At 39.4% G+C, this 25,996-nt stretch overlaps 1 protein-coding gene across 1 annotated transcript in view; it reads right to left on the bottom strand.

Moving 5' to 3' along the window:
* Positions 1-8,858: 8,858 nt before the first annotated feature.
* gjd1b (gap junction protein delta 1b) overlaps positions 8,859-25,996 on the bottom strand; it is a 53,743-nt gene continuing 36,605 nt past the window's right edge. The window contains exon 2 of the mRNA XM_074680324.1: positions 8,859-16,741. Coding sequence (XP_074536425.1) covers positions 15,892-16,741 — 850 coding nt within the window. The 3' untranslated portion in view covers positions 8,859-15,891. The remainder of the gene's footprint in view (positions 16,742-25,996) is intronic.

Here is a 25,996-nt window from a genome sequence, read left to right as displayed (position 1 = left end):
CTACCAAGCAGAGGTAATGTAACCTCACTCTTCATTGTATTGATAGACTCTCAAGTTTCTCACTACTGAACTTTGTCAGTCATCGTGGTGTTGTCATAAAGATGAACACATGCTGTTAATCAATGTGGTCCTGTTGATCGGGAAGCCAAGAAGTAGCATTTTGAAATAACCTGTGATCTGTAATTCTGGCTGATAATCTCATTTTAAAGTGTAGATTACAATCTATACTCGTCAACACAAGAAAGTTCCCACACAATGGCCAAATTCCAGAGAGAAGAACTCTATTATGATGCTCGGTCATAGACCTTTTTCAAACAAATCCCTGTGCTTGTAAAAGTTGTGAACTCTGAGCTGTCCAGTGTGGCCAATTTAAAAGTACAATCTACATGTGTTCAAAGCACTTTGATTTGAAATCAGAGAATTAAGTTGTAGCCAATGTGACAAAAAAACATTTTTATTTTCCTGAGTTGCAGTAAGGTTGAGCCATCTTTAGTAAGAAGTCATCCATGTGTAATAATCCGCCATTACCTCCACTACCATCAGCAGGAACAACACATCATTACAACGGTGAGAACACCTAGACTAAATTATTGAACTGCACTTTTACAAAAGCAAACATGTTAGAGAAAAAAAGACCCTTAAGTAGATGCTGATACTAAGTTGGAGCCATAAACCATCTAACACAATGCTTTAAGAACCAATCCTACACAGAAAGAGTGAAGTGTTATGTGCTTCACTGTATTTTGATTAATTCACGTGAATAAATTAAACAAATGAACCACTCTCCTCTCATTAGGCTGTTAGCTCAACCTACAGAGGGCTGCCCTTTATGAAAACATCTTATTTATAATTAAATTAGGTCTTTAATTTACATGCAGGTGTATAAACAACCTTGGTGGAGATGAAGATAGACTGCATGGGAGAAAATGAGAACTCAAGTACTGTAAAGGGAAATACATGAGCGTGTTTCCACTGAAACTCCAGGACAGGTTTTTGAAAAACACATTTTTTCAGAAATGAAATGAAGCCGTTTCACAGCTGTGCTGTGCTGCACACTTAGCAGGTTTGAAACGAGCACAAAACACCTCTGACTAATTGTTAGACCATAACCCTTGGGTTCTGGGATTAGAGGGATCCTTACACTGAACCCTGAGCTTGTGTTGTTGGTAACAGCTCAGCTTTCAGCCCCTCCTGACTCCTGTTTCCAGTGAGGGCTATGAAAGACACTGAATTAATTGCCAATCGTCAGCTTCTTACCTTGCAATTTGGAGTAAATTTCAAAGAAACTGAAAAAAAAAACAGTAACCTACTAATTGTGACTTACAACAATTAATTTGGACATTATTTTAGAGAAGTTATGTGCTAATTTCAAATAAATAGGAAAAAAACTTTGTCTTATTATTACCTAAGTGTGATGAACTTTGCAGACCTGTAAAGTAAAGTGTTACCTATTATCGTTATATGTATGGAAAATTAGACAGGAAGTGCTAAGTAAAGGTTTAACAGGGGTCAAAGATTTTTTTTGAATTTTACCATTTTTAACAAAATATCAATATGGAAAAACGTACTGGCATCTCATTTCATATCATATACCTCTGCCTGAGCTTCAAGTGAAAAAACCCTGTCTTTATCTCTGTTTTTATGTAAGTTTGTCATGATAGACCATCTCTTCCTATCTCTTCTTATCTCTCTGTTTTTGGGGACACTTTGAGCTCAACAAAGCTGCTATCGTACCTTTCATCAGCTTTGATCCAAAATGTTCTGGTACCATGTGAGCTGTTTTTGGAAGCCCTTACAGACAAGAAATGCTGACCACGTTATCAAACACAGATCTAGCTTCATGCAGTGTGTTTTATGGTAATTCACTGGATCAGGGAACTAATTAAGAAACAGTCACAGTACGAACGTAGTTTCAGGCAATCATGTGAACCATTATAACTGCTGAGTGAATCGCCTACTTTAAAGTACCATGCACTCAGAAATGAGCTTCACTTAGTTTTGCTCTCTGCTCTGTTTCATAGAATGATTTATGTGCAAATTTATTCCCAGGGGCTCTTTTTTTTACATTTATTTAATGAAGCAGAAAAAATCTCCTCTATGTTCTCCTTACATTAGGATTTAATTTGTACACACTTGCGCTTGATTTGTGACACCAAGGTTAGGGAGTTATGTGAAAACTTAAAATATCCAGAGCACAAACACAGATGAGACTCAACAGTAAACTCAGAGTCTTTGATGACATTTTATGGAATGATAGAGGCAGTATTTGCACATTTTTAGAGTTCTTTTTTTTTTTGGTTGTTTTTTCTTTTTTTCCGATGTTTTTGGGTTTTTTTGTTTGTTTGTTTGTTTGTTTGTTTGTTTGTTTTCTGTCAGACAAAGAATAGATGAGTGGAATCCATTCCCCAGAAAGTATAAATGCACTTGTATGTGAAAATAATGTAACAGACAAAATTTCTCAATATTTGTATATTTTAGAGAATCTGTTGCTTCCAGATTGATTTACTTGCAAAAATTGTCAAAGTAGTTTCTGAAAGGTTAAGCAGGCAAAAGTTAAACTATTGTCTATAGAACAGTTTTTTATTATTATTTCTGCCCATGGTAACTTTAAATGCCAAGGTGACCTCTTCAGGCAGCGATAGATTGCACTGGTGCAACCAAGGCATGCCCAGGCATGACCTAGTAGGTAGTCTCAAGTGACTGATATCACGCCCATAACATGGACTTTGCCTACAAAAAAAAATACTGTACATATTTCTTATAACTCACAGATAGGTGAATATTGTCAGTGAAGGCCAAAGAGGTGAACGAAACTCCTGCAGGTTTATTGATGTTGAAATTTCTATTATAAACCTCTCTTCCTCAGGGTTTTGCAGCTGACTGAGCATCAATAAGGTAAATGCTAAAACTTGTTGCTACCATCACTTCTGGTAATGGTTAAAGCTAAACTGGCAACTGATAGCAGCTCTGCTGCTGTTTTCTGAATTGTGGGATGAGACCTTACTTGGCTTTTCACTACCAGAGAAAAATGTGCTTCTCTCACAATTGTAAGTTCAAGCACTGTTGCCAACTCCTCAGTATGAAAAGTGGTAGTAGAAGGTTGTTAGACATGGCTAAATGTTGCTAATTGACATTATCAGATAATTTGCATCATTGACCAAGTCCATGTAGTTATAATGGATGCTGTAGAAAATGTGAATAATGTTGCTGAAGAGACAAAAACATAAAAATTACCCTAATTGTGTGAAGAACTACTCATGAAATTCATTCAGGTCAGCAGAGGCTACACACATCGGTGACTGTGATGGGAATTTCAGCTTTTTTCAGGGAGACAGTTCTTTTTGGCACAGCTCCCATTGAAAAACCAGGTATTTGTTCTATTTATAGCCTCATATTCTAGTCTATCATCGCAAAGATGAAGGATATGTTATTTGATAAAGCCTTTTGCATTCAGTGTTTTGATGAGAAGCCTTGTAATTGCCTCATTTTGTGCATTTATTCTGTCACCAAAGCATGCAACACTACTTTTATTGTTTTAATCCATTTTTTTCACATACAAACAAAAGAACAAGAGATGCTGATCCAGATGCTGCTTTGTTTATGGCTGTGACTCACATTAACATGTCAGTGCTGCAAAAATAGGAAATCTTGTCAAGTGTTTTTGTCATATCTTCAATAGAAAATGTTTTTTTAGACTTACAATGAGCCCCATTCACCTGACTAGTCCATAATAATGACTTGTTTCAAGTTGTTTAAAAACAAAAAGGAGGCCTAAATTGCTTGAAACAAATAAAAAAAAAAATCTGCCAATGAAAACAAAACAGAACAAAAAAATAGAGAATTTGTAACTAGAATAATGTGTTAAAAAATAATAATAAACTTTCTCTTGTTTCAGAGGCTGATTTTTTAAACCTTTTTAAGCAATTCGGACCTCATTTTTTTCTTTAAACAAATTGAAACAAGACATTTTTCTGGACTAGTAGGGTGAATTTGGCTTATTATAAAATGCTTATTTTAACATTTTTTACTGATAATAAGACAAAAAAACTTGATAAGATTTTTGTTTTTTTCCAGTGTCGTGAGCAAAGCACTCTCCTGCTGTCTGACTCACTGAGTGTGGACAAGACGCAATACCTGACCAAGTGAACCCCTCTCTGCTATCACATGATGGTATTATCCCATATCCTCACGTTTGATTGGCTCCATGGTTGCCATGCTGTCGACAAATAAAGTTCTGATGTGATTTTAGCTGAGCAACTAAGTGACAGCTGAGTAACAAAAGGAAAAAAGTTGGGAGCCAGCTCTCGCTCAATAGATTATTACAGATGAGAGCATCATCTTTTGTGGATAATAAATCACTGATGGGTGATTCATACGTGTCCTGGATACAAAGAGCTCAATAGCTTGTTAGGCCAGGGCTGCCTGTAAGTGCTTCTGTGCTTTCAGGTCAGACTCGCCAAAAAGTCTTCAGTAGCACTAGAAAAACCTAATAGCTGCTCATTAGGTTTTTCGCTAGATGCTTTCTTGAAAAAGAGTCGTCAGAGAGGTCTGAATCATAGACTTAAAAAAAAATGGATGTCATCTTGCCTGGCTCAGAATGAGGTCGCCTCAAAAACTGCTCCCCCTGGTGGCTGGCTGCAGCACAGGTCAAACATCTGGCTCCCCAGCCATTTTAGATGGGCTGTGGTCAAACTTTAACTTTTTCTCAAATCTGATTGCTGTGGTGATTTGAAGATATCAGTTGGCTGCCTTGTATTTAAGTCCTCTTTTTTTCTGAAAAGTTTCATTTTCATTAGTTATAACAGGTTAAAAAAGAGGTTTCACGTCACGTTCAATGATGATTGGCAACTGCTGTTCTTGTGTATTTTTTTCAGGGATTGTAAAATATGTCAGGAGTGAAAGCCAAGAAGTGATCAGACTCTCAAAAGAAAAGAAAATGTTAGCATTTTTGTCACCTGGCTCCACTCAGATTCTCTGAGTCCCTGACAGTCTCTTCTGCGCAGACTCTGACCGACTGCTGCCAATGGCGGCGCCTATGACTTGGGAATTTTGGCTTCAAAACCATACAAAGGTAAATGGCAGAGCCACGCTGTCCACTCTATATACAATCTATGGTCTGGATCCTTGCTTAATATAGCGTCAAAGTCAGAAAAGTTGGAAACACTGCTGTGAAGACAAGCGCTGGAATGAGACTACAATTTTTCCACAGTGTCAACAGGTGTGGATTGATTTGTTTATGTTTATCAGATTGTTTTCAGTGTTGTTTGTGCTATTGTGGATCATTCACTGTATTTTGGGGGTTCTGACCAATTAAAAGCAAGTATTTAACACAGGTTGGTGATAAAACTTACTGATTTAGTGGAGTGGGTTTTTATCATGTTTATGAAACTGTTGCATGGTTGAGATGTATTGGGTGAGAGAAGACAAGAAGGTTTGATTAATGTGAGTTAACCCAAGGCAGTGTTTTATCTCTGAATGAATAATTAATCAAATTTAACACGTTTCTTCAGCAGCTGTTGTAATTATTACTAATCAACAACCCGCAGGGACAAAAACAATAACTATTGATTGGTACAGAAGGGGGCATCTCTAAGTGACAGAGAAACTGATGAGGGCACATTTTAAAGCATCATAAACTGCATTATATATTTAAAAAAAACAATAACCACCTGCCTGAAGTAATGAACACATCACTGATGACTGTTAGTAATACATTTATGGGATAGTAGATAATACCTTTATTCTGAAGGTCTTAGTGTTGTTTTATGCAGGTTCAAAGTTTTTCAGTGATTATCCTCACGCCAAAAGATTTTCCTGTTTTCAAAGCCTCGTCTGAGTTGATAGAAATTGATTGTAAAGTGAATGAAGAAGTCTCCATGAGGTTGAAGTGCAGACCCTGTGAACTATGAACTATGGCGCTGCCTCTGCTGTGCTGATGAAAGAGGCCGCTGCATATAGAGGCTCACTGGGTGATTTAACCGCTGCCTGGGGTATCGATCCCCACAGGACCAGGACAGTTTTCAGTAATGACCACCGCTTTCTTAAATGATAGTGCTGGTAATGAATACAGTGGTAGAGAAAAGAGGGGTGGCGGTTATGAAGAGGAAGAGGATGGTGGATAATGATGGGGATGATGAAGGATACTGCAGTACTGATGATAATACTTAGTGAATGCAGCTCAGTGGATGGCTTCTATAATGGCATCGGCGTGGAGAGATGACTGTATGAGTGCACGTGCATGTGTGTGCAAGTGTGTTTGCATGAGATAGTAAGTGCAGGTAATGCTTGGACAATAAAGATGATGATGATGATGATGGTGAATGTGTATATGTGAATGTATGTGTATGTGAGTGTGTGTATAATAATGTGTGTTTCAGGAAGTGATGCTGAGCAGCCAGCCATCTGTCGGCAGATTAATCCTGGCTGTGCTTAGAGATATTACCGGCTGGCTTATCGCCGTGGCAACAAGCCTTCAATCCCAGTCCAGCGCAGCCACCATGTGACCTCGCTGAGGAAGGTGGGTGGGGGTTGGACATACACACACATAGGCATAACTTGCACACACCAAAAAGAGAAAACACACACACACACACACACACACACACACACACACACACACACACACACACACACACACACACACAGGGGTTTGGTAACATGATGCATCCATGCACATACAGAACACACACTGCTGCACTCCCCTAAACTATGCATTCACTTTAAGGGGATTTAAAAGGAAATATGATTGTGCGCACACTCACACACTTCACACACACATACATGTTTCCTCTCCTTTCATCAGTGCCATGGTCTAAAGGTTTTAATCCTGCTGAAAGGTTTCAGTGTCACCTATCGAGTCCAGAAATGTTATTACTCCAACCAGCTGGGCTGCACGCACCGCTCGGCTGTGGCTGCTTCCTGGCCCCTATTTTTAGAACAGTATCAATAGGAATTGTTGCCACCTTTGTTTCCTTTCTTTCACACCACAGAATTCATTTTGCGTCCTAAATCCCATCACTCCCACATTCTCTGAAATCCACCCACTCACGTTTTCTGTACACACATTCTCAGCGTACAGGAATATCACACACACAATCACAAATGCTTTCAGGTCATAAATCAGCAGGCATGAGGCCAGTTCAGGCTTGATGTAACATTCAAGGTTTTATTCAGTCTTTACATACAGTACACCAGTCAGAAATATACAGTGAACCTTCAACAAAGGTCCATCAGCTACACCGTAAAAATCTGCAATGAACAGATTTTTAGATGAGGATTATAAAGCGTGAGCGTGTTTGAGCGTGTGTTTCATCATCTCTGTTTTAGTCCATGCTTTTACATCCATACAGACACAGCAGAAGCTACGCAGAAGAAGTTTCAAGGGCAGAGATACTACGTCACTATTTTCCCTTTAATGTGATCCTCTATATGGCGCCAAATATTGGCTAAACTTGACATTGCTCCCCCTCTCCCCCGACACGCCACGGTTCATGTGCCATCCCTCTTACTGTAACATCTCCCCTCTCACACAGCTTACAGACACACGTCATGCCACAAGGGAGGCCGGGTCTTAGCTCAAGAGGTCTTTGAGGATAAGTGGAAAGGTGAGAGGTGGATCTGAGGTGTGTTCTCCCTCTCTGCCACATGTTTGTGATCCTTTTGTTCTTTCTCCAATTCAAGCTCAAGATGTTTTTCAGAACACAGTGTGAGGTTTCCTCAGGTCATGATCCTAAATCCTCAAACCCTGCTGCCATTAGGTTGTCATAGAGATGGTGAGAGAGGGATGCTCAGGGGCTGTTTGGCTTAACTCCACTCTGCCTGTGTCTGCCACTCAGAGTAATTAGATGAAGTAATCACAATTGATATTATTGCAGATTAGTGGGAGGCTGAGAGGTCCGTTTCTGAACCCACAAATGGTTGTAATCCAGAGCAGAGGAGGAGAGCACCAGTGTTTGACAGGGCTGGAGGGGGGAGGAGGGAGCTCAGGCCTATTTTTAGACTGAAATGAAAATTACATTGAACATCTGGATAAAAGGAGCTGTAAAACTTACACTTTTCTCTTTCATTAAACACAGTAAAAAGATTTTCAGCAGATACAAGATGTCCTGTTTCGATTCAATCGCAAAATGATTCCCTAATCGTCTACATATGAGGTTGATTGATCTTGGCCTGTTAGTGCGTGTTGTACTCTTTCAAAGTAATTTGCCAAGAAAATGTTGTTTCTTCGTCAAACTATGGCTTTTAATTTGCAACAAGTAAGAAGCCCTTGAATGCAAAAGGTTTCAAAATCTTTTCAAGGGCACAAAAAACCCTTTGGATTAGCTTCATATTTAAACTATAAATCGATTCAGTGTTTGTTTGGCAGCAGTAGAAAGACTAATGTTGTTCTTCAGTGAGCTCTGTGTTAATGAATGAAACAGCTCAGTTACAGGCTGAAATCCTGAGGATCTAATTGTTGCTACTTTTCAGCTAGTTCATGGGTGGATTCATAAAAAACGGAACCGTACCTACATAAGCCTTTTTGTCAGTAACAGCTGATTTTTTTTTCTCTTAAGAAATCTGCTTTGCTACATGGTTTAAAGAATGTTGGGCAGTTGTTTGCTGTCTGCGAGGGAATGTGTTTGGAGTCATGTTTTTGGTAAAGAGTTGAACCTAAACAGCACGGAGGGGCGAATTACCCAGCTCAGAGACTATTTTCAGTTAGTGGGCTCCACAGTACACAGTTTGATGGTAAATGGAAAGTATGCTGACTTAGACTTTAAAAAGTGGACTTGGCCTTCCTGGTTTTAAAACTTAATGAGAAGTGCCTGAAACATAATTATAAAGCACCAGCAGGGGGTGACTCGATTGTTTGATTGAAAAAAACAAACAAAAAAAAAATTTGTGTTTGTTGTTTGGTTATGTTCTCAGTTGCTATGTTTTAAATCATGAGTCTGGCACAACTATGAATGCCTGTCAGCTAAATCTACATATGCAGAAAGCTCCTGAAATCTTGTGGAAATTTTCTGGTTAAGCTGCATTTGTTACTTAAACAGCCAAAATTATTACCCCAACTTTACATAATGATAAAAAAAACTGAACTAAAATCCAAAAAGGTGTGTATGTGTTTCCCTTTTTTCTTTCTTTCTTTCTTTATTTTAACAAATATTTGTAGACATAATATGGGCTACATCAAGCTGACGAGTCCATAACGAGGTCAGGGTTTTCAAAACAACAAAACTCAATTAGCCAATCAGCAGATTGTTTATACTCTTCACAAGCAATCCAGGGGTCATTTTCATTTTTTATAAATTGAATAGGATTTTCTGTATTTGTTTTATCCGCACCTTTATCACACAGCTGGCATGAAAAAGCAGAGGTTGAAACCAGAATCTTTTTCATGACCTTAACTGCAAAGATTTCCGCACATATGCCAGTTTTCACATTGCACTGATACGAAAACAAAACGGCCGTCATGGGAAGAGTTTGCATGTTTATCAGCTTCAGCAAGTTAGAAATATGACTCATGGCTTTTGCAGTGTGCTTCTGATGTCATATCCTGCTCTCATCCTACAGGTCTAACAGTTCATACAGTCAGATTACAGGGGACATGTGTAAACTGGCCTTCTTTTAATTTGGAGGCAGAGCTTCTTCAAATTTCCAAAAATTTCAGGAGTGCATATATAGAAGAAGCTTCAGAATCAGTTTGTTGGAAAGTACACTGAGGGCAACAGTTGTCACCCTTGACTAAGGCTCTAAAAGTGGCGTTTGTGAATCAATGATGGCGTCGTCCACTTCTTTAACACAGCCTTTAATGATGGTGAAATGTTTTGTTTCTATTCCTAGAAAAGTTTCTGTTTCTCTACTGTAAGAACGTGATTTTCACTAGAAAAGATTAGTTCAAAAGATCAGCATTGTTTTCTTTCCTGAGTCTGTGTTTAGTGTACTGTACCCGGTTTTGTGGTCCATGAGGAGATTCACTGAGGTTTTTAATTTCTGCTGAAATCTTTGAGGCTCTTAATGCAGGTTAGTGACACATTGTGCTGGGGACTAAACCCTGGAATGTCTTCATCTGACAGCTCATGTCAGTCTTTTACCTGTATGCTTTTACCACTGTGTACCCTGTGTTTTACAGTAAATCATTTGACTGACTGGCTTATAAATTATATATCTTGTTAAATATTATAAAGGTATTCTCTCATGTGCAAATTTCTCAAAATTGGATAAATTTCTCTGTACATTGTTTTTTCAGATACTCTTCTTTGAGTAGGAACTGAGACTAATAACCTGTGGTAGAAAGTTTTAACATCGCTGAGTTGGATTGATCTGCCTGAAACTGTACCATCTGAACAATCAGGTTGTTAAAATTCACACTTGGCATCAAGACATAATAGCTTCGCTCCACAGTTTGAACCAAAAAAAAAGTATTTCAGTAAAGACTCTGTCGAAGAAAACATAGAAACATGCTATTATAGCCATTACACATGCAGATAAAAAATCTTTTTTAAATTAATGTAATTTTGCATATCACTTTGGCAAGGGAAGAATACAGTATTTTTTCTGTTAGTATAATAATTCAACTTTCTACCCTTGATTTTTAACATTAAAAAAAACGTTTTGTTCTTTTACATAGAAAAAAAAACATCTTTCTTTTTTGATATGTCACTGCACAAAAAGAGCAACAGACAACAAAATGAATCCACAAGTCAAAAAAGATAAGCAAATGAGAAAAAGTAAAGGTTGCATAATTCATTTCACATTGACAAATAGAAAAAAAAGGAGACTGTGGGGAGTAGTGGACTGTTGGAAGAGCTGGGACGGGCTTTGTCTTTGGAAAGCTGTGTACCCACTGGCTGTAAAAGTCACTAATGAACGCCGGACGAATGTAAACCGAAGAAGACCAGGACACATTTACGGCCGTCTACATCCTCACACTGTGTGTACGTGTGTTTCTGATCTGAATGAAACCAGACATGACAACAGAGTCCAACAGGAAGAAAGCAAGACGAGGCCTCTGTTCTGACAGGAAGATTTGCCTGTTTTCTCAGAATGGATATATGTTCAGCATGTTTGTATCTGCCATTCACTAAAAATAGGCCTAACCTTAGAGTTGACCTGAGCCCTGTGGAGATTAGATCTGGTCTGCACGGGGACTGTGTAAAGCACAGGACATTGGCTTGGTCTTAAAGCTCAAGGTCAGTGTTTAAGCCTTCGCTAGCAGCACAGGGTCTCGGTAAATGAGAAAAGCTGTGATTCAGCCTTTAGTGTTAGGCGCTCTGGCGTGCCACATGAGCTCATTTGTCCTCAGCACACACAATAGAGTGCTGGATCCCATCGAGCCATGGAGATCCTCCGAGGAGTCTAAATCTGGGGATAATCACCTGTAAGAATCACAGAGATTATGACAGCGGCTGTGAATGGAGAAAGAGTGTTTGATGGATCTCTCTGGTTCATTGGCTGTTGTTGCTACTCAAGATGAACTCCAGCTCCGGAGAACGTGTGTTTATCCTCCATACTAACTGTTACATAACACAATGTCATGTCTAGGTATTTCCAGAACAGCTACAATTGTGTTTGAAAACACACATTTTCTTCCTTTTAAACACTCCAGACATAGGAGACAAAGGATGTGAATATTTGTAGTTCACTGTAAGAATTTAGTGATTTTGCTGAAAGCTGTGCTTTAAATATTGGCAGTGATTTTGTCTTCAGAAGAATTTTATTTTCTAAATTTCTTAAAGAAAGCTGTAATGTTGTCTCCAGATTCCTTCAAGACCTCTCGAAGGTAAAGGATTCACAAGATCTTCTCTTTAATGTGTCCTCAGCAAAGGACTAAGGAGTTGTCCCAAGGCATTTTGGGAAATGTAGGAAACCTCAAATTGAAGTACAAGCAGATAAGGCAAGTTGAAGAAAACAGATCCAACAAAAAGTGAAAGAATGCAACTATTTACAACAAGATTTGTATCTAATTTTGACAGCTAATGCTACAATACATGGACTAAATATGATAAATACAAACACTGTGTAGTGCATCAGTCATTTTAAACCTCAGTGTTCTGGCAGTGCTGAGCTGCTACAGTGCTATGCTACATAAGGCCAGTCAGTGTGCACAGTTGGAGATTCCTATGAAACACACCTAAATTAGATCAATTGGGTTATTTTTATCAGCTGTGTTGATGCATGTGAACCTCTTTCGATATCTCAGTCTATGGAGTCTATGGCCAATGAACATGATCTGATGTGAAGAGCAGCGTTTCTCCAGAGCGTGAAACACCTGAGCTGCTTTGTGCTTGTGTCTGTTTGTCACAGTCTACAGAGGAGCCTCGTCCTCTTGTAAGAAGGGGCGTGTCCAGGAGGGTGGCAAGGGGTGGCATGGGATCCTCATGAAGTTTGAAAATCTTGTCCTGTTGTAAGACAGTTGTAAAATGTTGTTATTTTAGTCTTTACTGTTAAATACTACACACTTTTCATTGTTTATTCTCCAGATTTCACAAATCTATTTCTAATACAGGTCAAAGTACATATGTTGGCATTGTTTCAGCACTAAAGTCAGTGTGCAAAATACCTCTGGTGGGAAGTTGCTTCACTTTATTTTTCTCAACTGTCTGTCCACTCTGTGTGTGAGCGCACAGGTCTGTGTGTCTGCGCACTAGGGCGTATCTTTGTTGTGCACGATACAGAGAGCAGAGGAGATTTGAGAATGTGTGAGCATACAGGTGCAGGACCACAGAACAACTCTGCCCTGCTACTAAATAGGACACTACTGCTTTTCACTTATATGGGCACAGGCTGACACATACACACATAAAATGTGAACATATGAACCCAGCCAACGGAAGCGTGGCGAAATTTACTTCCGAAGAGACCCCCAAATTTTGCAGTTAAGGGTTTCAGGGTATCTCTTGTGTCATTAAAGACCCACTAGATCTGTTGTACTCCACATGGTGTCTTAATACCTGTCAGTTCATACAACTTTAGCAGAGTAGACAGTGTGCAGACCATAGACTGCAAAAAAGTGGATGTCATCTTGCTCGGCTCAAAGTGAGGTCGCCACGAAAACTGCTCCCCCCCTATACCTGCAGTATAGGTCAAAAATCTGGCTCCCCAGTCATACCAGATGGGCTGTGGTCAAACTTTAAAAGATTAATACACCTCATATGGTGATGATGTGGTGATTTGAAGATATAATTTGTCTGCCTTGTATTCAGGTTCTCTTTTTTCTGAAAACTTTTGTTTGCATTAGTTATAAGTGGTTAAAACAAGGTTTTACGTCGCATTTAACGATGATTGACAGCTGCTGTTCTTGTGTATTTTGGGGGGATTGTAAAATATGTCGGGAAGTAGAGTCAAGAAGTGATTAGACTCTCAAAAGAAAAAAATATTATTTTTGTCACCCAGCCCAATCAGATTCTCTCAGAATCCCTCACAGTCTTTACTGCACAGACTCTGGCTGCACAACTGCTGCCAATGGGTATTCTGGCTTCAAATCCGTACAATGGTTAAAGGTGGAGCCACACTATCCACTCTATGTACAGTCTATGGTGCAGACATTTGCTTGCAGTCTATTCATTCTCTAAATTACCGCTCAAGGCCATCTTCTCCTGTTTGAGTCCTTAGATTTAAGATAAGGATATTCATGTTGACACTTTCTTGTGTCTTTGTGTCACAGTGTTAAGTCTGTAGTCAAAGTGGATGCGATTTATGAGACTAAAAGGGTGAATTAATGCTATCTGTATCACCTCATGCCACCTCAGCCAAGAAACCACAGTCAAAGATATCTGAACACGTCCCTCACAGCACCATGCAGGTGCAGTGTGTTTCAGTGTGTTTCAGTGTGTTCATGTCACTTTAATAATTTAATTAATGCCAAACGTGGTCCACTGAAATGTCTGGTTTCACAGGCCCGCAGTGCGACAGCTTCCTGCTTTAAATGATGCATTTGTTTCTGCGTGATCCCAACACGAGTTCCTCCAGTCTGCTACTCTCCCACTCGTCTGCATTAATCAAGGTGCAACACTGCCCGTCATCTTCATCTTTTTCTTTCATGTCGTTCTTTACTCTTACAAGGCATGCATGTTGAAATCCAGTCAGGAAAAAAATGCAAAATGAAACCACTGAGATTCAAGAACACAACCGTCCCTACAGAGTAACTACTCATCGGTTACATAGCTTGATCATTCAAGAAACATCACGTCATGTAAACATGCCTTTTTCTAATGGCTCACAGGCCTCCAGGGCCTGAAGCTGTGCAGCTGATTTTGAAGAAACCAAGGCTCTCTGTGGAAAACACACAAAAAAGTACAGTTGCAGTGTTGTTCTACATATTAAATGCAGTTACATAACAGTTGAAGAGATTTGCTAAAAAGCTACAAATAAGAAAATCAGCTGCACAGCCTCATTGTGTTTCAGAACAAAACTCCAACTTGTCCCTTCCCAACCCAAACACATTGTTTATCAGTCCCATCAGTGAAAAATCCTCCAAACTAAACAAAAATGAAAAATGACAGACAGTTTATACAGTTAAAAAAACAGCAACATGATTCCCCGACCAACCCGCCCCGAGAAGATAAATAAAATCTATCTGGATATATTCTAAATGGATAAATATTATTATCATGATATACTCTATGTAACTTTTTAACAATAATTAAATATCTTAAGGATGGCACCATCGCTTTCTCAAAGAAAAAAAAACATAACTTATGGTGGTATATTTTATAAAATTTGTAAAATAATAAAAGTGATCTGTTCCCCTCCTCTGAGGCTCCTTTTCTCGCCCTCTCCTCTGTCTCTCCTTCTTTTCTCAGCTCGCTGGAACGCTGCACAGAGGCTAGTTTGGTTTGTGCTTCAGGAGAGACTGATGTTTACTCTCTGGGTGTCCATTACTGAGTTCCTCTCCAAAGTTTTCACAGAAGGAGAGCAGCAGAGTTGTTTCTGTCATTTGACGCCCCAGGGTTCAATGTAGCTGCCAACCACGGAGCAGAGAGAGCCAGATAGGAGCGCAGGAGGGGGACAAAGTGTTTATGGTACTCGCTTGCTCTTGTTTGTGTTAAAGCCATCTTCTGCCAGAAGACAAAGCATAAACATCGTCAGTCTTTTCCTCTTGGTTTTGGCTTGTGTCGCTGTTTCAGCAGAGGCGAGGCTGACACTGATCAGAGGCAGCGCTTTCTCTTTTGGCCTCGGTCGACACTGAGTCTCCGGCGAAGAGAGGAAGCAGAAGAAAAAACCCTCTGTGGTTTTGTCATCTGTTTTCTCCAGAACGTGATGTCTCCAACCTCCTCCCCTTCACCCTCACAAACTCACCTTTGCTTTCTCCAGACCGTCACGGCTCTGACAGTTCTTCCGTTCCTCTTTCAGTGATGTTGCTGTCCCATCCACTATCTTGTCTTCTTTTTTTTTTTTTTAATCGAGGCTGACATAGTCCAGAAGAAAAGCACCATGGGATGCATCAAACACCGCCATCATCTTCAGATATCGCCAAAGAATACAAAACAGCCCCTCGATTCCCTTCTCCTCTTTTCTCCTCTCCCCGGCCCTCTGAGGATTTAAGTTCCTTACTTTCAGAGAAGATGAGAGGCAGGGGAGAGGCTCATTAGCCTAATAAAAAAAAAGACAAGAGTATAAAATGGCAGTCGATGTTCTCCTTATGAGATCAACATGTGTTCTTTATGTTCATCTGCAGTCTGCAGAGCTCTTGGTCCTCTTTAATCCTCTGGTTTTTTTTCAGTCGTCTTTCTCTTCTCTGAAAGTCCTGGAGCCAGAGTTTAGATCTTTTTACATTCTGTTTCATTCCATCCCCGCAGAAGAGAGGTCATCTTCACTGACCCCGCTGTCATCTTTTTTAAATTAAAATCATAATTAATTCATTCTCTCTTGCACATTCATCCCCGCTCCTCCTAATTCTTCTCTTCATCAGACGTAGGCTGATTCGCTGGACTGTGTGCGTCCCAGATTGGGCGGCTGGGACAGATGTGCCATGTCCTTCTTCCTGATCTCACAGATAGACTTCCTGCGGGCCTGGACGCCCCTGATGGCGGCCTTGATCTTGCGCCAGCCCAGATGGTTCAGCTCGGCCAGGTTGAGGACCACACAAATGCCGCTCACCGCAAACATGAAGACCAGGAAAACCGTCTTCTCAGTGGGGCGGGACACGTAGCACTCCACCTCCTTCAGACACGGGTAGCGATCACATTCAAATATTCCAGGAACACTAAAGCCGTAGAGAAAGTATTGACCCGCCAAGAAACCAATCTCCAGCGCGTTTCTGAACACCACCTGGATGATGTAAAAGCGGGAGATCCCTTCTTGCCGGCGTACTTTAGAGCTCTTCCCGTGAGTGAGGCCACGTGGGGCGTTGGGGATCTCCTTCACCTCCAGGCAGTCCGGTTCTTCTTTCCCCCCTCCGCTGTCCCCGCCATGCTGCACTAGAATCCCGTTAATGTTGCGTAACTTTCTCGCTCCATCTCTTCCCCCATAGTCCCTCTCCATGACGGGGTAGAGGAAGGAGTAGCGCCGGTCTTTCTGCTTGGCTGACTGGTGGACGGAGTAGGTGATGAAGCAGAGGCTGGGCGTGCACACCAGTATGATCTGAAAGACCCAGTAGCGTATGTGTGAAATGGGGAAGGCTTTGTCGTAGCAGGCCTGGTTGCAGCCCGGCTGAAGAGTGTTACAGATGAACATGGTCTGCTCGTCTTCGTACACGGTCTCTCCAACAATAGCCACAATCAGGATCCGGAAGATCACCACTACAGTGAGCAGGATCCTGCAGGAGAAAGAGAAAGAAAAAAGGGGTTATTAGAGGCAAACCAGAGTGATTCAACATGTCAGGTAGGAAGAGATGTCCTTAGATATCCTCTCCAGAAGAGAGAGGATACAGAGGATGGAGAGAGACAGCAGGGAAGACAAGCGGCATGGATTTGAGAGCAGGTAGAGGATAAGTGTCAGAAGAGTAAAAATGGATCATGAAGCAGTGTGGGAGAGAGTCCTAAAAATAAAAATAATGTCAGTTTGTAAAAATACTCTGTGCTATAATTAGTTGAAAAAGCTAAAGCCTAAAGAGCTGATCACACCAACATTTAAAAAAGGATGTTTTTTCATTTTTAATGTACTGAGATGGATTAAAGCCATATGAATAATTTAAATCAGATTAAACTCTATTGATCTTCACTAAAGGCGAGACATTTTGGAAGTGCTGATCTTTGGGGTAAAAGAAAACAAGACAAAGGAAGCTACTGGAACAAAAATCTGCTCTGAAGCCTCTAGTTCTATTAAACACTCCAACTACCACGGCAGTCATTCTGACTGCTTTCAAAATTTCCAACGTCATAACTTTGTTGAAATAAAACCTTTGCACCAAATAGACCCTGACTTTGTCTGAATGTGTTCAATCATTAAGATTTCAAAACACAAAAAAAATCTGAGTATTACTATCTTGAATGGCCTAGTAGTAGTGTTTGTTTCTTTTTTTATGCACTGTTAAGCTAAAATCCAGCTATAGCTCCACGAAAAAAGAGGCATAAAAGACAACTAGAGGAAGAATGACGAATCAAAGCCTCAAGGAAGATTCATAGAGTGATGTCTTTTGGTGTTTGGAAGAAGGTTCATCTAACTCTTATTCTTTACAATTTCCATTTTGTGCCCTGATGTGTTTTTTAACCTTTTACATCAGTTTATTCTTAGATCTTTTTATTGACAATCCAAATTATACGCAAATAACGTCTGAGCACTTAAAATGGCTGCTATGGTCATTCTAGTAGTTGCAAAATTCAGGTAGACTAGTTTCACTGAAAGCAGTGGTTACCAAAAACAACAGTGCTTCCAACTGTGATGAAACATGAAACCCTTTTGATAAAGATTTGGTCAAATAAAATACAAATCTAACATATTCAAAAATTCAGTTTAAGCTAGTCAACTGTCAGCAAGCCTCTCATTGTGGTTTCCTTTGCTTTAGCTTTTCTTTATCTAAAAAACAAAAAAATTGAAAAGAAGGAAGAAGAAGCCAAATAGTGGAGCAGATAACTGTAAAATTTCAAGGGAATCGTTCAAATGGTGATGCAAGCGTGAAATTTGGTACAGATACTCTCTTAGGGTCACTCTTTTGAAATAAAACGTTAGACACACCAAAATTCAAGATGGCGGCCATTTTTTCAGATGGACGCCATTTCTATCAAACGATTCTTATTTCAAATGTGCAAACGGTGATGCAAGCATGAAACTTGGTACAGATACTCTCTAAGGTACACTCTTTTGAAATAGAACATTAGACACGCCAAAATTCAAGACGGCGGCCATTTTTTCAGATGGACGCCATTTCTATCAGACGATTCTTATTTCAAAAGTTCAAATGGTGATGCAAGCATGAAATTTGGTACAGATACTCTTTAAGAGACACTCTTTTGAAACAAAACGTTAGACACGACACAATTTCAAGATGGCTGCCATTTTCATAGATGGACGCCATTTCTATCAGACGATTCTTATATCAAATGTGCAAACGGTGATGCAAGCATGAAATTTGGTACAGATACTCTCTAAGGGACACTCTTTTGAAATAGAACATTAGACACGCCAAAATTCAAGACGGCGGCCATTTTTTCAGATGGACGCCATTTCTATCAAACGATTCTTATTTCAAATGTGCAAACGGTGATGCAAGCATGAAATTTGGTACAGATACTCTCTAAGGTACACTCTTTTGAAACAAAACGTTAGACACGACACAATTTCAAGATGGCTGCCATTTTCATAGATGGACGCCATTTCTATCAGACGATTCTTATATCAAATGTGCAAACGGTGATGCAAGCATGAAATTTGGTACAGATACTCTCTAAGGGACACTCTTTTGAAATAGAACATTAGACACGCCAAAATTCAAGACGGCGGCCATTTTTTCAGATGGACGCCATTTCTATCAGACGATTCTTATTTCAAATGTGCAAACGGTGATGCAAGCATGAAACTTGGTACAGATACTCTCTAAGGTACACTCTTTTGAAATAGAACATTAGACACGCCAAAATTCAAGACGGCGGCCATTTTTTCAGATGGACGCCATTTCTATCAGACGATTCTTATTTCAAAAGTTCAAATGGTGATGCAAGCATGAAATTTGGTACAGATACTCTTTAAGAGACACTCTTTTGAAACAAAACGTTAGACACGACACAATTTCAAGATGGCTGCCATTTTCATAGATGGACGCCATTTCTATCAGACGATTCTTATATCAAATGTGCAAACGGTGATGCAAGCATGAAATTTGGTACAGATACTCTCTAAGGGACACTCTTTTGAAATAGAACATTAGACACGCCAAAATTCAAGACGGCGGCCATTTTTTCAGATGGACGCCATTTCTATCAGACGATTCTTATTTCAAATGTGCAAACGGTGATGCAAGCATGAAATTTGGTACAGATACTCTCTAAGAGACACTCTTTTGAAATAGAACATTAGACACGCCAAAATTCAAGATGGCGGCCATTTTTTCAGATGGACGCCATTTCTATCAGACGATTCTTATTTCAAAAGTTCAAATGGTGATGCAAGCATGAAATGTGGTACAGATACTCTCTAAGGAACACTCTTTTGAAACAAAACGTTAGACACGACACAATTTCAAGATGGCTGCCATTTTCATAGATTGACGCCATTTCTATCAGACGATTCCTATATCAAAAGTTCTAGTGGTGATGCAAGCATGAAATTTGGTTCAGATACTCTCTAAGGGACACTCTTTTGAAACAAAACGTTAGACACAACAAAATGTCAAGATGGCGGCCATTTTTAAAGATGGCTTCTATTTGTATTGTATGCTCCTTTTTTCAATGGTTCTAATGGTGATGCAAGCTTAAAAGATGGCACAAATACTCCTTCTGAGCCACTCATTTGAACAAGGAATGTTCAAAATGGTAGTCATTTTTCAGGATAACCACCACCGTACTAGAAAACTGGTGTTAAGAGTGCTCGTGAGGTCCCTTTACAAGGAACCATTTACAGCCACTCGAAACTTCAAAACTGTAAGCCAAGAGTGTTTATTTGACTGTGTTTTGTCTAACTCCTTACCCCTGACCTGTCAGAAGTGGTTAAACCTGCCAGAACTGCCCCCTAACGGCATAGCTCACAGAGTTCATCAGAGTACACAAGCTCCCTTACCGTAACAAGGTAACAGTCACAAGGGAGGCTTTATTTTTTTGCTTTTTATGCTTTCATATATATATATAAATATATATATATATATATATATATATATATATATATATATATATATATATATACTAGTGCTGGGCAAGTTAACGCGTTATTTTTACGTTAACCCGTCAATCTATTAACGCCGTTAAATATTTTGTCGCGCATTAGTGCATGTTGCTCACATGCTTTTACTTTGTATGTCTGTTGCTGACCGCGGTGGACCCGGAAGTGAAATTGGCGGAAAAACACAATGAGTAACCAAAATGTATATGTGTATCAGTCTGCGCGCACGGCGTGCCAGATATAAACAAACGCAGGTAGTCTGCCAGGACGAAGAGACACGATGAGAATTAGAGCCTTATTTAGCGGTGTAAGTAATGCGCTGAAAATTCTCTAAATAAAGCGTGAATGCAGACCGATATCAGAGTTTTTTGGTGGGAGTCCGTTTATTTGTGTTTTTCGTCAAGTAAATTATGGCCCCGTCTGAGTGTAGAGGAAACTATATTATATATATATATATATATATATATATATATATATATATATATATATGTTTTTTTAAGAGCAAGAGAGAGAGGGGAACAGAGAGACACAGAAAGAAAGAAAAGATAACTACACAAAGACTGAGCCATACCAAAGACTCAAGCTGGCTGCTTACTCTTCTATTCACACTTGCTGACAAGCTGCACAGTGCTGTGCAGGTGAACCCCAACCTGAAACATTTGCACCTTCCAACTTAAGCTGTTTGATTAAAAAAAAAAAAAAATTCCCTCCAAAATAAGTGCCTGTATTTTAATTCTCTTACCTCTGTAGCATAAAGCATATATCATTTTTTCAGGTTATTATTATTTTTCTTCATTAAATTATTTTAATAGTAATAACAATTATCATTATTATTTAACGTCTTTTAATGTATTCTTTTTAGCATTCATGTAATTATTGTTTTTACCATTAAATTATTAGTATTGTCATTATTATTAATGTTCTTGAAAACAGAGCTTTTAAAACAAAATGGTGGCCATCTTGAAAAATGGCAGCAATCTTCAATTTTTGTATGTCTAGCATAGTTTTTGTGTCCCTTAAAGAGTAGTTGTGCCAAATTTTACATTTGCATCACCGTTTGAGTTTGAGTTGGAATAATGAGCGTTCAACTGAAATGGCAGCCATCTTGAATAAAATGGCCCCCATCATGAAAAATGGTCACCAATTTGTATTTTGGGGTGTCTAAATTGATTTTTCATGAGTGTTAGAGAGTGTATGTGCAAAAACTCATGCTCGCATCACCAATAGAAATATATTAAAATAACAAGTGTTCAACAAAATGGCGGCCATCTTTAAAAATGGCCGCCATCTTGAATTTTGGCATGTCTAACATTTTGTTTCAAAAGAGTGTTCCTTAGAGAGTGTCTGTACCAAATTTCATGCTTGCATCACCATTAGAACTTTTGAAATAAGAATCGTCTGATAGAAATGGCGTCCATCTGAAAAAATGGCCGCCATCTTGAATTTTGGCATGTCTAACATTTTGTTTCAAAAGAGTGTCCCTTAGAGAGTGTCTGTACCAAATTTCATGCTTGCATCACCATTTGAACTTTTGAAATAAGAATCGTCTGATAGAAATGGCGTCCATCTGAAAAAATGGCCGCCATCTTGAATTTTGGCGTGTCTAACGTTCTATTTCAAAAGAGTGTCCCTCAGAGAGTATCCATACCAAATTTCATGCTTGCATCATCATGTGAACGATTTTTTCACTTATCTGCTCCACTAAAAGGATTCTAAAGTCAAAAGACCCATTCTTTCCTTAACAACTGTTATCAGGTAGTCTTAATAACTATATCAGCAATGTTTTAATGTATTATCTTAAAAAATACCATTTCATCTGTTTTTTCAAAAAAGTGAACAACTTCTAAAAACCAGCAACTAAACTACTAACCTACAAGCAGCCATACGGGAGGAGTAAAAAGGTGGTGCAGATCACTGCTGTGACTCAATCTGTGTTTTTATGAAACTACGCCCACATTAGCTGGTTTAAAGAGATGCTTGTGCGGTATTGTTTTATGAAGTACCTTGGTGTACACATACAGCAACAGGCAGGTTACCCTAAAATCCACCTACATAAGTCACACTGGTAAAATCTGCTGTTTATTTAGTGTCTGCTTGAGGCTGGCTCCAGAAGTGCCAGAAGTCACATACACAGGGAATAAACGCAGAAATAAACACATGTACATCCTGGTGCAAAAAACTTCTCCAGTCTGAATCACAAATTTTGCTACATGCACACACTGTTTTGGGGGGGTTAATTTTTATTTTCTAACGCAGTTTAGAGGCTATTAGGATAGCGAGTTTGCCCAATCAGAAGCACAGCTCAGCTCACGTGACCAAAGGGTGCCCTAAAGCTGTTAGTGCAGAGACTCGAACCCTGCCCCACTTCCAATATGGCTGCTCCAGCCAGTTTGCTTCAAAAATTCAGAAACAGATGGGTAACATCAGGAAGGTAGGGGGGCCCCTAAAATGCTTTCCAAAATAAAAATAAAAAAAACTGTTAACGATTGCAAATATTATCCACTGTTGTAACTTTGTAAACAAAAGTTGGTTGAAATTCATATCAAACCTTGCAAAAAAAAAAAAGAAAAAAAAAAGTTTGATCTGTTTTCCACATTTCTTTGACCCAGAGGTGACCACATCAGGATAATTAATGACTGCATCAGTGGTGGAAGTTTATGTTAAGACACAAAGCAATATTTGCACATTGGCTAGCTACATTAAGTAACCTAGGCTGTTTATTTTTGTCTTTATCTATTGTTATATTTTTAAACTTTGTTGGTTTCATTTTTGTCTGTTCTTAAATTCGCCTATTGGGGTATTCTCTTGGAAGACGGGTCACCAGTCTCTGGCAACGCTGCCTCAGCCTGAAAAGTCTTGGAACCCCTGACAAATCATCACATAGCTACAAATACCGTCCGACTTGCAAAAAGAATATATACATTTTTTTTATGCTACAACATTTCAGTATTGGAACTTTATCAGGCAAAAAAAAGGGTTTGAAGGTCCAGTCCCAAAACGTTATGAAACAAAAAAATATTTATACCTTTTGCAAGTCAGACAGTGTGCAGGTGTTTACTTTGGAATTGTGCTACAGGATATCTGACCCTCCAACGCACTTGTCCAAAAAAATTGATGTGCAAATAATTTTTTCTTTTTAGATGCATAAAGGTAAAAAAGTGCATATCATACACTGAATTTTATCTGTAAACGCAGCAAACTTAAAACCTCCCACTCTTTGAGTCCTGTTTGCAAAGAAGCAGGAACTATGGCTAAGTTTTCATGTGTAGGAAATGTTGAGCCATACACTAGTTAGGAAAGCTGTTTTTTATTTGTTCAATAAAAGAATCAATTTAGCGAAAATTATGGCAGTCGCTCTTTCCTACTGTTGAGTGCATTAAATTTATTTGTAATTTAAGCTTACAGCTCAACAGGGTTAACAACATACTTGCTAGGCAAACTTGCTTAAAAACCTGTGCTTAGAAATACCAAAGAGTGAGGACGATAATACAAAGGGAATCTGATAAAGCCTACAATCATGGGTGGAAAAATGGTTACAGATTAAGACTAAGAGGAGGGAGTCGGAAGTGAAATCACAGCAGGGTGCCTTTGAAAGTGTTCTGCGCTCCTTAATCAGTGAGAGAGCGGCACAGAGCCAGGGGGAATAAAAGCTGGACATTGTGTTTCTGTGAAGTCAGTGTGTTCCTCCAGATAAGAACCAGAGAAGAAGAGCGCTCCAAATCTCATCCATCAGCTGTGAGTAAACACTGGTGAAGACGAGCAGCTCTGAGTGGGGCCTGGATGTGTCGTCAGCGCTCATAACTCTCAGCCTGTTATCTGTGATTCAGGTTTGTGTGTATGGGTGTGTGTATGTCAGTGTGTATTGTTGTGTGGGTGTTTGCAGGTAAAAACACGTGCGGCGACACATCTCGTCTAACTTGGGTGTCTTCTGCATCATTAGGCTCAAGTTACCACAGCAACCTCAGAGTCACTTAAGTTGGAGGTATGTTTGGCGACAAATGCACACACACACACATTCACACACTGCTATTGCCATTACAAACACCAGGCTACAGGTCCTCTCTCTTCTCCCACTACCATGGCAACAGGTGAGACTGAGCTGAACATAATTTTTCTGATTTGGTGCCGTGTCTGTGGGCCGTGGTGAGAGATGCGGTGAGCTTATTTTGTGCAGAGATTAGGTTCACTTCAATTCACTGTGTGTTAATGCGAGTCTATTTTTAGGCTGACATAACATATCTGTACACCCCTGTGCTGTTTCCTCTCCCGCAGACATCCCTCTCTCTTTGTTCTTTCCTTACTTTATTCATAGCTCATTTATTTTTTACATTTCAGACCGAGCGAGCACTTTACTTTGCAGCCTTTCTGCGGTCTGCGAGCCTGTTGGCTGTCTCGCTCTGTGTAACCAAACAAAGTCTGGATCCAGACCGCCGACAGGCCTGGACGTTGCTGTTAATCTACTGATTGATTGCTGCGTCCCACCGCCGTCCGACAAATGTGAGTGAGTTCAGACTGACTTCTGCACACTGTAAGGTCAGCTGCCTCTAATCGCCTGCATTTATAGAAATGAAAATCCCATAAATGATAAATCACTGTCATTACTCCATATGAAGGCAGAGTACACATCATTACAGTTGCCCATCAAAACCTGACCTCATTACATTAATCATGGATTTATGCGGTTTTTGTGCATACGAGTCAATAGACGCTGACATATAATAATGGGCTTGGAGGCGGTGCTGACGGGAGGCACAGCATTCGTTCCTGAGAAAATGTCAACATGCATAACACCGAGCATCTAAGTTTAAAGGGATGAAGCTCCAAAGCAAACAGACTGTAAGTGGGTTTCAAACTTTAATGGAGAACAGCCAAACTAAGTTTACATGTTTGTGTCTGGAAGAGAGACCGAGTTGTTCTAAGACCTTCAGCCTCCTCAGGACTCTTCAGAGACCCCGAGGCCTTAGGAAACTCTGAAAACAGGGATGATATAAATCAAGCCTGAAATCCTTATCACTGTTTGATATTGTTTTAAAAACATATTAAAAACAGTCGATAAATGGGTAACACCTCATTTTAAGAAGTCTGCATAAGACTGACATGACACTGTCATGAAAAAGATACATCTGTAACACTTTACTTTAAATGTCTGTGAATTTCACCACACTTGGGTAATAATAAGGCAAAGTTTTTTTTCTCATTTCTCTGAAATTAGCTAATAACTTCTTTAAAATAATGTCCGAATTTATTGTTGCAAGTCACAACTTGTAGGTTACTGTTTTTTTTTCCAATTTCTTTGAAATTTACTCCGAAATGCAAGGTTAAAAGGTGATGATAAGCGACTGATTTATTTGAAATTAAATCACAACCCACCACAAAATGTTTTGAGCAACCAGCAACGTTTCTTTTATTTCCAGAGAAGCAGGTGATAAATATCTGCTTAGTTCTTGAATACAGAAGTTGGTTCACTGTTTCCTCTGATAATTACCTTTGAAATGTTAAGTGAATAATTCAGTTTCCCAATAATCAGTTGATAGTTAGCTGTTTGTTATTTAATTTCACCAGGTTCTTTAGTACCCAGTTTGTTGATATGCATAGTTGAGATCACATGCAAAATGATATAGCTTTATGATTAGGCCTATAATGTTTTACATGATTCACCTGAAGGCTTCAGATGTGATATTCACCAAGAGTGGGGTTGTATATTGGCCTTACCTGATTGTGATAGACACTGTGAGTATGAGCGCACTGAAACACAGAATCT

Source organism: Halichoeres trimaculatus, unplaced genomic scaffold, assembly GCF_033239565.1.
Source record: "Halichoeres trimaculatus isolate MK-OKI-2021-1 unplaced genomic scaffold, fHalTri1.1 fHalTri1_scaffold_9, whole genome shotgun sequence".
Lineage (NCBI taxonomy): Eukaryota > Metazoa > Chordata > Actinopteri > Labriformes > Labridae > Halichoeres > Halichoeres trimaculatus.
Note: the sequence above shows the minus strand (reverse complement) of the source record. Positions and strands in the feature narration are given on the sequence as shown.